This window comes from Pithys albifrons, chromosome 4 (genome assembly GCF_047495875.1).
Source record: "Pithys albifrons albifrons isolate INPA30051 chromosome 4, PitAlb_v1, whole genome shotgun sequence".
Lineage (NCBI taxonomy): Eukaryota > Metazoa > Chordata > Aves > Passeriformes > Thamnophilidae > Pithys > Pithys albifrons.
Window position 1 is genome coordinate 80,064,161 of NC_092461.1, and position 16,208 is coordinate 80,080,368.

Sequence of the window (16,208 nt, forward strand, 5' to 3'; positions counted from 1 at the left end):
TGCGTGTGTGTGTGGGGGTGTTGTTGTTATTTTAAGCTTCTGACATGTGATTGTGACCATGTCCTCTCCTGTGTCAAAAGGTGGAATTTAAAGCCCAATCTGTTGATCACTCAGTACGACATCCAAAAGAGTGACTTGGTTTTAATTCATGGTTTCTCATTCAGTCTCTAAAATACTTGTATTTATCGGGAGGAAACGCAAAAGACCACATCTGTCTAATTACTTAGGTGTTTTCCTACTAAGGTTATATGCAACCTTCCCTCTGAATACCACCCAGCCCAGGTGTTCCCAGCTGCAAGAAGCTGTTGGGGAGCTGAGCCTTGCCTAGTGAGGAAGAAATGCTCCAATCCCACGCCAGCATCCTCTCTCAGCCTAGTGGCACTTCCAAAAGGCTTAGCTTAACCTGAGGTGACTTGTTTTGATTAAGATTTCTTTAGCTTCAGCGAAATAAGAAACAACACTAAAAGTGAGTCCAAGCATTTTCATTTTTGTTTCAATGACCATGCTAAAGCAAAAAACCTTTCTCTGCTCAGCCTCATAGTTGATTATTATGAGCTGAATAACACTGATGTCAATTTTCAGATAATTGTGTTTCTTGAAACAACAAGTATTTTAAGACATAAAAAGATGCCTATGGTATTTGGAAAAAGCAAACCAAAAGAACTGCATATTAACTTTATTCAGCTGAAACAAATTCAGACAATACTCAGACTCCTACTGACATGTGTCAGGTAACATAGATCTTAAGTGAATCCCCTGGCTAATCCACGTCAGCCCTAATCAGAACGTCTGGAGACAGAAAACATGCTGTGTAACAGTGATAATGCCTCTCAACCCAGTCACTTTTACTGAAACATATCCCAGGGAAGGAACAAACCCCAAAATAAAGGTCTTCATATTTAATTAAGTGAAATGTAAGCAGTGAGTAGGTCAAAAGGAAAAGACTTACTAAAAAAATTCCATCTTGCACTCAGTAATCAGTTTCACATGTAAAGCCATTTGCAAGAGACTATGGAATTCATTAAACAATTAAAATGTGCAGGGGGTAACTGAAACTGTATCCTTTATAAGTAAGAGTGCATCCTATTACAGAGGTTTCCTTCTTGACCTTAAAGCCTCAAAATGGATGAGAAATTCAATGTTATGAAACTCCCTGTGCAAAAGCAGGTCCACACTGAGGCAGCTCCCAGAGAAGGGTTAGGCTTGGACACTGTGCAGGGAAGAGGACCATGAGGCCATGTGTTCCACCACTGTCATACAGAAACACAGGAGGATTTTTCCTCCAGAGGGAGTTTTGCAGAGCAGCAAAAGCAAGACATGTAGCATTGAGGCCAGCCACCACTCTCTTTCATTTCTGACAGTGGTGGCAGTGCAGAAATAAGTCTGCTAGTTCTCAACATTTCAAGCTTGTCCTATGACAATCTTTAACATCTTATTTTTCAGGAAGCATCCATGTATTCTCACTTTTTGACAGGAAAAAGAGAAACTAATGCAAAATGCGATACTTCAACCTATTAGAGAATCCATTAATTTCACCTCCATTTTGCCTTCGAAAAGGAGTGTCAGCCTAAGCTTGCAATAGTGCAGAAAGGGGCTTTTTCTCTTGAGTCTGCCCCTGTCCATGTTCCAAATCCTGGTTTCACATGCATGGAAATGAAATGGCTTCACATTTCAACTCAAGTATGCTACTCTGATGTTACCTGAGGACATGAGGAAACCTATTAAGAAAGTGGGGTGTCCATCAGGGATGAAGTCACCAGAGGTTCATCACAGAGGCATAGCAGTGGCTATGACATGGGACACCCAACCACTGCCCAAGTCTCAGTGGCAATGTGACTGAGAAAATTTGAGGCAAAAAACCGCAACCAAACATACACAATGTATTTTTACCAGACCCCTCCCACCTCAGCTGACCCTCGCTCATGCAGAAGTTGGGGTAGCAGTAATGCTTTGTGAGATGTCAGCTTTCCATGCGCTCTGCATTTTATCTGAATCCTACATCAGCTCACTGTGTTTGATGTAGGGCTGCTGAGATGCTGCAGACAGGCTGCCATGGAAACATTTGTTTTCATTTACTGGTGGCCTGCACGATAAGAAAGTCTGAGTGGTACAGGAATTATGAAAGAGTATAAAATACCAATGGGTTCAGACAGCTGAGCCTACCAAAATGAAATCGAATTATTTTACCATTTATTTAGACAGATTAAGTTATAGCTTTTGGATCTTACGCCGTGGATGATAACATGTATATGTTTAGAGCAGAAACAAAGACAAATTCCAACTTGTTTTAGGAAGATGCTTTAAATTAGGCTACGTGTAAGGGAGAGCATGACAGCTGGTTCCACTTGCATCTTTTAATTAAAATGCAGTAGTCTAGATAACAGAAAATTGAAATGAGGCAGAAAGGGACAAGGAGGGAAATAAATCCTAGAAAAAGCATAATGGTACTAGAGTGTTTGAAAACCCCTACATAAAGCTGAAGAAAACCAGAAATAAGTTACTTTGCTTGTTTTCTCATATCTTAAGAAAAAACTTGAACTAGCGTGTTATCTTTTTCAAAGTTATCTGAAATCATTTAGCAGTCTTGGATCTTACTTTATCTTTGGTTCTTCAAACCAACAAATGCAAAGCACAGGCCTAGCTTGCTTAAAAGAGGTATCTTCAGCTACCTCTTCACAGTGCAGTTTTGACCACAGCTAAGGCTTCAGCTGCTTTGATCAATCAACAATTCTGAGGCTGATGCTGGCTGAGAGAGCACAGTGAAGAGGCCAGGGAGAACCATTTACAGCAGGGGTGGACATCTAGATGGAAACCACTGCTCAGCATTCCTCTGAGCAGACTGTGTCAGCTCCTGTGATTGAGCACCCCTTAGAAACCTCCAGCTTGTTCACAACATGGGAGAAACATACAGCCCCTCTGAGCTTTTTTTCTCTGACAGAGTGCTGGGGACAATGTCAGTGTACAACAAATACTTCTGCTCCAGAAGCCAACTTCTTGGACAGGGGAAGCACCATTAGGTGGCCATCCCATCACCAAAAGGAGACCCTCCTCTGAAATAAGGCCAACACTACCATCTGTAGGCTTTTGGACAAGAGTGGCAGTGGGGGTACAGATGGGAGCACTGGTGGTTTATGGTTTTGGATGAGGATGAATGAACAGGTTGGGTTACCTACTTAATCTGGTTTTGGCCTGTAATGTCTTACTGCATGAAAGACTTTCTAGGTCAGGACAGACAGAGCACACAGGCAGTAACACTGCAGGGCCTCAAGGGAAAGATTTTACCTGGCATTTGCTTAAGAGCCATTCACTGAATGGATACATTAGATGAACCCAAGTTAATCTCAGCTTTTAAGTTAGATCCACTACATTTTCCCTATAGATATATCTCATACAATATGAAAAACTCCCAGTGTCACAAATGCAAAGTACTGAATGCGAGAGAGACTGAAAGATACAGCAGGAAGCAGTGAAGATGCTCAGAATTAAATATGGAATAATAAAGAAGGGCTTCTGAAATAAAAGACATCAAGGGGACAATGAACTAACCAAACCTGCCTCAGAAGTGTTTCAGTCTGAGAGTATATGCAACATCAGCTGCCAGGTCATTAACTAGATGAACACATAATGGATAAGCTGCAGGTTGCGCTTTACTGGAGAGCAATAAGCTCCTTTAAATGACATTAATATTTAACATATATAAAAAGCATTTGTCATTTGCAAATCACTCTATGGAGTAACTGATGGATTCTATAATGAACCCCAGCTCTCAGACTAGGGAATGCAATTCTGGAGAGATAAATACCTGGCCCATACCCAAACCAAGATTCACTGACAGAGATATTATTCTGGCTCAAAAATAGGTGTCTAAGTTTCTGGTCCTTCTAGATTAGATTGCTTCACAGCCTTTAGTATAAAGAAGCATGATACACACAGAGCTGAAAACAGGAGCTGACAACATGGGATGACACTTCTGACTCATACTTACCAATGGTCACATTCCTACCCTGGGTCCACTGTCCACTCCAGAAGATGCAGTTAATGGGTTGAACACAAGTAATGGAAGTATTAAATACCTGGTTGTCATGTGTTGTTTGTCCCTCTCCCCCTTCTTTTAAAGAACTGATTTTGGGGAATTTACCAGCCTCCATAATTTATTGGATGTCTCAGTATACTATATATATATATATATATATATATATATATATATATATACACACATATACATCTATATATGTATATATATACACACATATACACACACATAGATATATATATATATATGTATGTGTGGGGTTTTTTCCCATTTAAGTTGATAAAGCAAGTTCACTTGTAGGTGAGCCTTCAAATATAAAAGCATTTTTCTGCAACACGGCAGATTTATTTCTCATGCCGCAGCACTGAGTTTCTGTGAAAAGCCACAAAACTTTGTTACCACCCAAAATTCCTGTGGGAGAACTTAGCCTTCAGCCTCCTACATGATTTCCTGAGATGTCTGCTCAGACAGACCATCAGTTTTCCTGCCCTACTAACTCCTTTTGTATATACTTTTTCCTCACTGGGAGAAAAAGCACAGTGAAAGTCACATCCTTTCTCTTCGTTGGACTCTGTATTCTTTTGCTGTAGCTAAACTCCATGCACACAGGAAGTGGACTCCTCCAGTGATCTATCAAGGGTTCCCATGGGCTGGAGCGGGCTATACCTGTCATTGAATCATCAAAACACACAATATACTGACAATACCACCTAGGAAGGATGCAAACTCTGAATCACCCATTTAAGGCAAGTAAGTGCATAGGTCTCTCCAGCTGCATTTGTTTCCTGAAATATTTGTTCCTTTTAACTAACTTCTATTTCAATGGTCTGCTCATCATCATAGTCCTTTGTCATTTGACGATTCATCCTTTTAGAAGCTCTACTCTCATCAACATTACATTCTGCATAAGAAGCCTGATCATCTTAGAAGCAGATAAAATGATTACTGATGACAGTCAATAGAATGTAAAAACATTTCAGCAATGTAAGTAGAAAAAATGCATACAAAACTTAAACTGGACATTATTCAAGAGTTATTCAGAACTTTCAAAGCAGAAAAATCTGACAAGCAATAATGGCTTCCATATGCTAGCATTTTGACACTCCGAAAGAGCTCAAGTTTAGCGGAAGAGAGAAACTTCCTACAAGAGAGTATTACCTACATTTTTTGTGTAAGTCAAAATCTGATGTAACAAATCTCCCTTTCTACTCCATCTTAGATTCTGATAAAGCTCAGCCTGCTAGTTGACAAGATTGCCACAGAAATCCTATCTGGTAAAATTTGCTTGATTGTATTCTAAGAAGTGACTCACATTTTATAAGCAAGTAGCAAGAGCTGAAACAAGTTTGACTCTACATCAAAGCCAGTATGAATCATTCTTCCAGCTTAATGGCTCACACACTATCCCTAAGAGACAAAACTGAGACCACAGCTCAAGAAATGATCATTTAATAGTCACAAAGTATGTGGCCAGATAGCTGGTCCTGGACTGAAGGAATCAACATAGGACTCAGCCAGCGAAATTAAAAGATACTTGATAGAGTGGACTGCTAAGTTGCTGTAAGAGTAGTAAAATACCAGCTTCTGTTTACAACTCACTTCTACCATAGGAAAATTTGTCCCAAACTGTAAAGCCAGCGTTAAATAAAAATCAATACTTCCTCACCTCTCCAAAGCACTTAAGAGGTAAGCAGCTGATAGACACAAGGGCCAACAGCAACCTAATTGTAAGGATGTCATGATTTGGCTCCCAGTCAGGTACTCTTTTCATCTGCCCTTTCTCCTTCTTCATGCTCCTGCAGATCCCTCTTTCAAATATGTAGACTATTTCATCTCTGCCTTTATACTCTCCTGTTCTCCCCAGGTGGTTTTCTTCTCCATGGCACCCTGCAGTTACCAAAAGGAGGGCTGACTTTGCCAAGCCTTCCAACACACACCCGTCCTCTGCCAGCCACTGTTCAGTCAGGGCTCAGCCTTGCCTTGCATGCCTCCTGATCCAAAGCAGGTTCAGGACAGGCTGGTCTACTGTCCAAAAATCACCCTGATGACAACAACTGAATGGAGAAATGGGTAAACTCTGAGATCCCAAATTTTCTCATGCTTACTCTGAGATGCTCAATGTGCTCACTTGCTGCTTTTCTGGGACCTTCTAGAGTTGAAGGCAAGGCATTCTCTTAGCATGGGTCTGCCCACTGGCACAGAATGGCTCCTAAGTGAGAGTGCAGCAAAGACCCTCAAAAGTAGGCTCCTGTCAGTCTCAGCAGGGAAAGTGAGCTTCCTTACAAAAAAATCACAGCCAGTAATATTCAGAGACAGCTACAATTCACATACGTCATGGAGGGGCACACAGAACTCTTCACTCCCACCGTTATTTGCTCCTGACATTTGCCCAGCTTACTAAGGGTCTCTCTCATGCCCTCACTTATCCCAAAATAGAATAGAATTACTTTATGGACAATGACTCAATGTAAGTCTCAACTCAGCAGAGTACCAAGAAAAAGAAAAGCCCAGTGGGATCAAAATTCTTCTTCATTTTTGGGCTTTGTTGTCCATAATTTGATTTGTGCATTCTGCTGTGGTAGGTGCCAATAAAAAATTAATCCAAATTCTCTGGCTGTTCGAGGGAGTGCTCAGAATGCCTCACCTAACTGAAATCTGTGCACCTTCTTCAATGTCCAGGAAAAACAATGAAAGCATTTCTGTGCTTGGCACTGGCAAAATATCAGGCTATTCATCTTTTTGCTTAAATTAGAAATATAATTTCCACTATTTACTTCTGGACAGTCGGGAAAAAAGAAGACAAAAAGCTATTTACCTCTACTTCACATGCATATTCTGATCCATCCAGGAGTGTCACTTTGCATTGCATATTTTTCGGTTTCTTGACGATCTTTAGAGGAGACTTGGAAAGTTTGCTAGATGAAGATTTTTGAGAGAGCTTGTCGTCCTCTAGCTGCTGATATTCCAGCTGTTTTACACTTGCAGCAGCAAACTCTTGTTCTTTCTCTGCAGCCTATAGAAACAAAGAAAGATGCTTCTTGAAGTGAGATAAACCAATCATGTCATACAGTACACTGTGCACCCTGCAACCACACTCCTCTCAGCTGTCCATTTTCACTCAAAAATGTGCAGAATACCTGCGAAGGAGAGGCATTCATGAAAATATTTTAAGGCTTTTACTTTTTTCACAAGTACAAAATACCACTTGGACCTCCTGTATTTGTTTTTTCAGTGTGTTGGAAAATACTGAGTAATTGCTAAGTGTTATTAATAAACAGATATTCCAACAGTTTCTTGATATTATTTTGAAGTCCCATCATTAAATCCTATGATGCTTCCACGGTGCCATATGGAATAGAAAAATACCATCAGGTTTGCACTGATTTTGCTGTCAATGAGAAAACAGTCCCTGAATTAGGGCATGAATACCCCTCTAACAGTGTGAATTCGTAGGGGGATGCTGACGTGCCCTGGAGAGCGAAAGTCTTCCAAAGCACCTGAGCAAAGGGTTAAACAAACAGGATGGAAATGAGGGGCCAAACAACTTTTATGTGCAGCCAGCTGGCTAATGGATGATAAGTACAGGATGAGATGCTGAATTTTGCTCTTTACAGATGCCCAGTAAGTCCCTTAGGCTGGCAAAAAAAAATAGATGCTATTTGAAAGACAAATATACTGCAGGGAAAAGTGGCAAGAAAAAAACAACCACGGTCACTTGGGTTTATCTGAGGCTCAAGGCATTTGAAGAGTTACCATGATGCAGCACAGCACATGGTCCTCTCTACATCACTAGATGAAAGCCAGAACTCCTCTACGGCATTTCACCCTTCCTAGCAACAGCACTATGCAGCAGTCATTACCCTTTTCATCAGCTATGTCCCTGATGGACTCCAAACAAAACCTCAACAAGAATGCAGTAATACCTAAGCTAAAGCTTAAATTAAATAAAAAAAAAATCTTTCCGTTATCTCACTACAAGGCAAAAAAACCCCCACCTGCTTTGCCTCTAAATTATTTCAGTGGAATAAGCAACAAGCATTAGTGGAAATGTATTTTAAATTAATCCTCCAAGCCTGTTTCCATTCATTGTATATAATAAACCTTCATGAGAATGGAGCAAATCCATCCAAAGGCTTTAATCTGCTTTGAGACCAGAACAACCTCGCATCACATAACCAGAAACAACAGTGTACTGCTAAATCTGAGGAAACTATCCCTGAGTGATTTCATGAAGACAAACCATAAGCTTCCCCTCTGCCTTGAGGTGAATGGGAAGAAGGGGAATTAGGAGCCAGCTGTGACAGCAATAGCACCAGCTTCCACCAAACCCCAGCAAACTACAAAGAGGCAAGGCAAGATCACATGGGCCTACTTTCTCTGCTAGAGAGGACACAGTGATGGACTCCTGCCCTTCCCTAGGTGGGGAGACCAGTAGAAGGTGGAACTAGAAAGATAAAAAAGCAAGAGCTGCTTTCAAAATCCACCATATCCCCTGAGCCATGGATTTGCTTCCCCAGGAGCAGCCCCACACCAGCTGTCTCCTCCCCCATCTAGCTCCAGCACCAGAAGACTTTCTCCTTCCAGTACTTGGATGCCAGCTCTGTGCCTGTATGTCACAGGTTCTCGCATATCTTCAAAACTGACAGAAGAAGGTGGCATAAAGTATGTCAGTGGATTAGCTGTTCACTGAGTATTGAACACCCACAGCATCTGCGATGAAGAGGGAGAATCTCTCTGGGCTCACAGCAAGGCTTGAGGCCAGCTAACCTTCCACCACCTCCTTGACCAGCTGGCAAGTGGTCCAGGCTAGTGCACTGAAATATAAACAAGACTAAAGATGCCTCCTGCTAGGGCCTCTGTGCAGAGCTGCCCTGCTGTTGATGGGCAGAAGGGTTCTTGGATGATTTCTGCACATTTTGTTAAAAGAAGTCTGACAGGGAAGTTGCATGTGCACATACATAGGTGTAGAAGTCATTCTGGGGATGAAAAAAAAGCAGCATTTTCACATAGAGTGGCTCATGACATTTCTGATGTGAGAGTTAGAACCCCACTCCAACAAAAAAACTCAGAAGAATATCCCAGATGCATGAAATTAACTAATCTTTTTCTTGAGAGAAAAGCCCACAACGACGACACCCATCTATTTACACTTCAGAACCATATTCAGCCTGCTAACAATTTTTGTGAATCCCAATGGACTAGTAATTATTTTCCTTCATAGAAGCACTCGGTATCTTAAGACTACAATAGAATTTTGTTTATTTATAAATATTAAAAAATTATTTCTGATGTTTTTTGTTTGTCAAGGTTCCCGTCTATATTCAGATCAGGAAAATGTGTCTAGGTTAAAGTCAGACAAAAGATTTTCTCTCATTTGTCTGGAGAAAAGAAACACGCCAAGAACTATTAGAGAAGATTCTCCCAAACTATGCTGACATGTTCAGGCATTGAGGTACTTTCAGACTGTATTAAGACTCTTCTTCCTAAAGAAACCTGACATGCTGGAATCTAGGAAAAAAGATTGCCAGTGAAAATCCATGTACACAGTGAATTATTTTGAACTCTGCAAGCATAGCTGCATTTTCTTTTAAATTCTTCTCCAAGACATTCTGTGTCATTATTTTTGCAGCATTTTCAGTGTCAGGAACTAAATTTTAGTGCAGCAGAAGTTGCTTTGTGGTTTGCATTCTTTGAGCATAATCTCTCTCATCTATGACACAATATGGTCAAGACCTTTTGAAGCTGGACCTCTTCTCAAAGGAAGCCTTTGGAGTCACAGGATTCCACAGTAATGATCTTGGATGCTTTGCAGCTTCTCATTGGGGTATGAAGTGATATTACCACACTTGCACAACACATTAATCCCATCTACTTGTGGTGGTTGCTCAGAAATGTTGGTGCCCAACCAACAGACTGGAAGGCAGGCAGATAATTAGACTGCATTACTACACCTGACAGAAAGGACTTATTTCTCTACTAACTGCTAATCTCAGTATGAAAAGGTTCTTCATTAAAGTGTTGGGGTTTTTCAGTGTGGATGACAAAGAAAAGTCACTGTAAGGGATTGGTAATTTAAATCTTTCTTCTCAAGGTTCTCTTGTGATGCAACAGCAAAAATCAACTTCTTCACTACAATTACAGACAGCAAGAGAGAGAATGGGCAACTTCAGTTTTTGGCTGTTTTAATGACACCACTGCAAATAGCTTTGTCTCTTAGTGCTGCATTTAAGTGGTCCGTGCCTGTGATACAGACACTTGTATGTAAGGCCAAACTTCGTGAACGAAGATTTGGTCAGGGCTCTCCCCACGTGGGTGTGCCCTTCCAGCCTGTGCAGTGGATTTTTTAGGTGAGGCTCAGTGTGATACAGACACTTAAGCCACTAGGAAATCGCTGCAGTTGGATTTGGCAGTCTGCATTTGGGTTCAATCTGGTAATCGCAATAGGAAGGTGTCACATATCCCTTTCACTAACCCAGTTTTTCTATCAAGCCTTCTACAGACACCAGCTCACTGTGATCTTCTTTGGGAAAGCAAGGGATCATGCAGGACATGAGAGCATCTCAGGTCTGCAAACTCACACCTCTAAACACAGATGGATACTTATGGTGTCTAAGTTGGGTATTTGAGTGTGTGTGTGGTTATTTTGGGGTTCGGTTTGTTTTGTCTTTTGGGGTTTTTTGATAATTTGTTTTACCTTTTTAAGATGAAAAGAAATTTGAAGTGGGAAGATTACTGAAAATGTCTGGAAAAACACAATACTACTACTTATGCCTAGGACTCATAGAATCATACTTTAAATTAATGACCTTTCTCTTGTGGACAAGCAGCCCTGCCTCTTTTCCCCAAAATAGTAACAGGCGATTTCTGATTTTTTCAGAGACCAAAATTGTCCCAGCGCATGTTGGTGGATGTGGCAGCAAGAACACAGAGGTATCTGGTGGGCAAAGAGTGATGCTGATCAAGGGTTGTCAATAGTAAAAATTGTTAGCAATTCAAAAAACTAACCAGTTCTTCCAATAGCTGAACTTCAATAGCAGTCAAAAGCAATCAAATCCTGCCCTGCTGTCTACTTCTTGAGATATAAGATTTTAGAAACCTGTTTTAATTTAGTCCCAGAAAAATTTGTTCTCCCAAGTATTTAGGCAATGCACCTCTAATAGAGGGAGATACAAAAATATTTTTGTATCTGAAATTGCTTACACTCCAATTTTTTCCACATCAGCACCAAATATGGCCTGTAGCTCTGTGAAAAAAACCTTAAAACTCAAGACCACAGCTAGCCCCAGACAGCTTCTACGAGCACTAGTACTGATCTTAAGAAACACCTTACATCTGCTTGCTTCACCAGCACGGTCTCTCTGAGCCAGGTAAAAAAACAGTAGCCCCCTTCAAACAGTCAGAAATTTTTAAAAGGTGGAGGAGAGGAAAGGAGGAGTTAGACTGATTTCTTCCACTCTCCAAAGGTGAATGTAATCAGATGGGGGTCATAACCTTATGGAGCTAAGGAAGTGATTTGCAGGTACCTCATTAATTGCCTGTCAGTTACCCATGAACCACAATGCCTGTTAATCCTATTGACTGGAAATTATTAACAGGAAGAAGAAAGCAGCCTCCACAAATTTAATAAGTGCAACAATGAACCAAATGGAAAAGCATGCAATAGCTCTTCTGAAGCCTATTACATGAATAGTTCAAGTAATTATAATGCAGTTATTTCAGAACCATGAGAAACTTAAGGGACCACAGATTCTTCAAGGCTCACACATCAGACAAGCAAGCATGAAATCAGTGTTCAGCAGGTGTCAAAAGAAATGAACTCTGAAAACATTTTCAGCTTCATAAAAACTGACACTGTTTGCTATCTAATGAAAATGCAAGATCGAAGATGTTTCCTGCTTAGTTAATGAGACTGCTCTTAAATTTAAGCACTGGAGGCAGAAATACCTGCCACGAACTTCAAAACATTCCGCATGAGAACTATTATTCTTTAAATGCAAAAGGTCAACCAGACAAGACATACAACATCACATCAAACATCCTTCCATGCATATCTGAAATATATATTTCACCTCCTAACATACCAGACTCATTATTTCCCAGAAGCAGTAAGTGGGTACACAGTTAGTTGCGTGCGGTGAGCATGTGTGCACAGGCTCTCTTACCTCCTCCTTTTTCACTGGTGTGCTGTGTGCTGCCACAGCTGAGAACTGCTCGAGTGCGTTTTGATGTTCTTCACTTGGCTGCTGTTGCTGCTGCTGCTGGCCCTGCGGCTGGGCCTCAGCTGCCCCTTGCTGCGCAGAGCTCTCCTGCTGATCCTGCTCTTTATCCTTGGACTCGGAGTCCGATCCCGATTCTGTAGTCATGATTGGTTATTCTGCAAAACAAGGTGAGTAGACCCAGTGAGTACAATCTCATGGCTGTGAATTTGTAAGCTAGGCTTACAAAATGAAGAAAGATGAGAGAGAAAGATTTAATATGCTTAGACTTTCAAGCTAAAGTGGCTATCACACTGGTCCAACCAGAATCCCTAGGAGAGCTTCCCTGGTGCAAAAGACCAGGTCTAAATGCATACATAATCTAAAGAAGAGTGGTTTGCCATAAAATCTTATTCTACATTGTAATACACAGACATTGTAGGACTTATGTTCAAGTTCAATACAGAATATGTAGCTCATCATTCATAAAAGGAGAGCAACACATTGAAAAAAGCTTGTATGACTGAGTGCCCTAAAGCCAACAAAATCCACTGCAGTTCTAAACCATGTGGAAACTTTTGAAACATTCAATCTTTTGTTCTTTACAGTGAAGCCAAGAGGGCTTGACCTCCTCAACATCTGAACTCCCTTTTGGAAATGTACTTGAGTACTTTTGATGCTTCCAGGCAACACATTAATGTTTGAACTCCAAGATCCTAGAGGTCATTTCCAGCCTAAAGGATTCTCTGATTCTGTGTATGCTAGAAACCTCTGAAGTGGGCCCATCACCTGTGCAAACACAGAACTGCCTTTAAGTCCAGTTCTGTTCTCCCCACTTCAGTTCATCTACACTTCTGTCACTTCTTTCTAAGTGGCAGAGAATCAAAAATAAAACAAAAATACTTCCGTTAACTCATTTGAAGTGTTAGATTTAAAATGAGGTGAATAAAACTTTCCTTGAATATAGAGAGTCTGTTTGTATCTAACATTGTCCTGTACTAAATAAAAACGAAAACATAGTAAAGTTCATCAAAATTGTAATTATTTCAATTAAATAGTTTTGTTACAAATAGATGGTTGGCACCCAATTCTCAAACTACATACAGGAAAAGCCCAACTTCAAAAAAATACTGTGATTTTGTATTAAAACAAGGATTTGAAAAAGCAGACAGTGTGCCAGTTCAGCAAAGGGAGTGTGCTTTTATGTTTGTTTCTCATATGTTCTCAGACCTCATGAACTTATTCTTGTGCATTTTGCTTAAGCAACTTGAAAACAAACCAGTGTGCTGCAGTCTATTTCTGTTCATCATCAGGACATGATTTCTTTAACCTGGTAACGATAGCTACTGTGTAATTGTAGGTGACTCCACAGAGTATACATCTGCTAACTCATATGCCAGGAATTCACTATCAACTTCTAGCATACACTACAATGTTTACTAGTAGAAGCAGGTTTATTATAGATCACAAGAAAAAGTAAAAATCTTTTTTTTTTCTTACATGTTCAATAAGTTGAATTGCTTGACAGAAAAATGTTTTACATGAGGCCAGTTACTATTTCCAAACTCACTTATGTATTCTGCAGTTTCTAGGCTAAGCTCTCCAGTCAATACATGTCTCTGTAGAGCACAGCAAGTCACAGCATTCAGCCTGTGCTCAGGTTTTGCACTCCATGTGAGGACAGCGGTGCATGTTCCTACCCCCTGCAAGCCAAAACAGCACAAGAGAGAGGCAGAACTAGAAAGCATACATGGCAGATTTATGCTTCAGGCCACATTTTCAATGTACTAACGTGTGACACACTTGTTTAGGAAGACATCATAAATTTCAACACTCAAACTAGCACAACTGTATTAAAAAACACCTTTTAAAATGTGTTCTTTAACAAGTTATCTTTAGCATCTACAAAAAATAATAATTAACATGGGTCTTAAAATGTGACAATCAGAAAGGCATTCATCTAATCAAACTTCAGCTGCCCATATCTGAGATGGTCATTTTAAACACAGAGGAGGAAAACAGACGTTTCAGAGAACGATTCATCTGACCTATTTTAGATTCCTGCTCTATGCAGAGATAAATCACATAGTAGCACAACTTTGTCCTACTCGCTACAAAGGAAGCCTAAACAAGTTCCTCCAATGTAGATCACACAACCCATCCTCCATGTTCAATTCTCGTAAGCCGTATTTTTTTGTATGCTTTAACTACTAAATTGCAGAACAAAGTTAATCACTCAGAGTTTTCATTTGCCCATGTGTCAAATACATGTGGAACAAACTATTTTTCATCTGATGCTATTGCGGTTGCCTTGCTTGAAAAGCACACAGATCTCCACCAATGTCCCAAGTTTTCCCCAACACCATGTTTTTCACAAGTGTATGAATATATGAAATGCGAAGTAATAAAATAATTATTTCAATAAACTCAAACTATGTACTCAGTTTTCTTTTCCAGAGACTATGAATTAGGAAGTAACCAAAACCTAACTGACAGCTACAAAAATCATTGATCAAAGAGCACCTATGAACAATACAATATCTAATGCATAAAAGTTGTAGTACCAAGTCTTTTCTTCCCCTTCTTGATATGAGTTAGGACAGTGTAAATAAAACGTAACTACTATACTTGCCATTTAGAAAGAGGTCTCTATAGCATAGAATTGCCAGCCAAGATGAATATAAAGTCTGTCTTCCTTCAGCTGCCATGACCATGTCTCTGAAAGCTCATTTTTGCACCCTATGCAGGTTCTATCCTAATGACCATTTGTATCCTGGCTGTTTGTGGGCATGGAAACACAACCATTTAAATTAGTCCCATAAACCACAACTACCACATGTAGTATGAGATAAAAACAAGTTTTATTTTTTCTGCCAGTTATAATTTTGAATCTCAGGGAACAACAACTGTGGTTCTTACACTCTTCTGGGACATTCCCGCACAAAGCGTAGCCTTACAATACTGAATTACTCTCCAGGACTGGTTTCCTCTCAAGTTCCATGAGTCCTTGTTCACTTCAAGAGTGATTTGTTCCAAAACTTTGTGTGCATTATCAAATTTTTTAGTATGAGATTCCCTGGATACAATATTACTGTCATTAGTCAGACAGCAGATGGATTTTGTTAACCCAAGGTTACCCATTTGCAAATGTCTTTATTTCCCCATGTATACATGTTTAATAACAAAGAACAAAATACTATTCATTTCATGCTGATGCTGTTATCTTACACGTGAAAATAGAAGCAAAGCAAACCCACTGTGAATCCAATTTCTTACAAACTCCTCAGATGACTGTATAGTTAAGATTTATCTCATTCTATCTAGTGCAGGTTGAAAATACCTAAATTACAAGACAGAAAACAACATTCCTCTCTCAGTGCAAACCCATGGTTTGTTTTGCCTTCCTCTACAAACAGCTGCTTATCCACATGAACTCTGACAGCATTTCATTTGTTATAACCAGCACAACAACCCCCCTAGGAAGAGGTAATTTCACTCCCTAGAAGAAATAACACTAATCTTAAGAAATTCACCAACATAAAATATTACTGTACCTTTGTTTATATGGAGCACACCTGACAGAAGAGCTAGTAGTGCCTAAACATTTATCAAACATGTAGCTGGCTGAGAATTTCTTATTCTTATTTGATTAGTTTATTTACTATACCTGGCTATGTACCAAACCCATGACTTCTAACGTGAATTTCAGTACAGGAAGAAAGAAATCACTGAAGTTCCTTAAACCTTTTCTGCTGCCAGCACAGCCTCCATATCAAATTCCCCTTTCCAGCAAACAGAAAACAAGCCAAGGAAAAGAAACTTGGAGCATTACCTTGTACAAATGAGGTAATACTATGCAAGACAGATGTGCTCTTGGATAGCTACATTTTGGCTTACAACTCAGTGTTTAAAGATTCCAAAAGATTAGCTGATTTCAAACTTAACACAGATGCTGTTAATACTGGATAGTATGACGCTAA

The 16,208-nt window shown here is 40.0% G+C and overlaps 1 protein-coding gene across 25 annotated transcripts in view; it reads right to left on the reverse strand.

The window, feature by feature from the left end:
* The window catches only part of EPB41L3 (erythrocyte membrane protein band 4.1 like 3), a 148,189-nt gene that overhangs the window by 59,603 nt on the left and 72,378 nt on the right, over positions 1 to 16,208 (reverse strand). For 22 of the 25 annotated variants that reach the window (XM_071554755.1, XM_071554759.1, XM_071554760.1 and 19 more), the window contains exons 2-3: positions 12,196 to 12,407; positions 6,849 to 7,046 (exon numbers count right to left, since the gene is read on the reverse strand). In XM_071554755.1, coding sequence (XP_071410856.1) covers positions 6,849 to 7,046; positions 12,196 to 12,396 — 399 coding nt within the window. In that variant the 5' untranslated portion in view covers positions 12,397 to 12,407. Of the gene's footprint in view, positions 1 to 6,848; positions 7,047 to 12,195; positions 12,408 to 13,728; positions 13,745 to 13,798; positions 13,881 to 16,208 lie in introns of those variants that run through there. The other 3 variants (XM_071554756.1, XM_071554758.1, XM_071554769.1) reach the window with 3 other exon arrangements.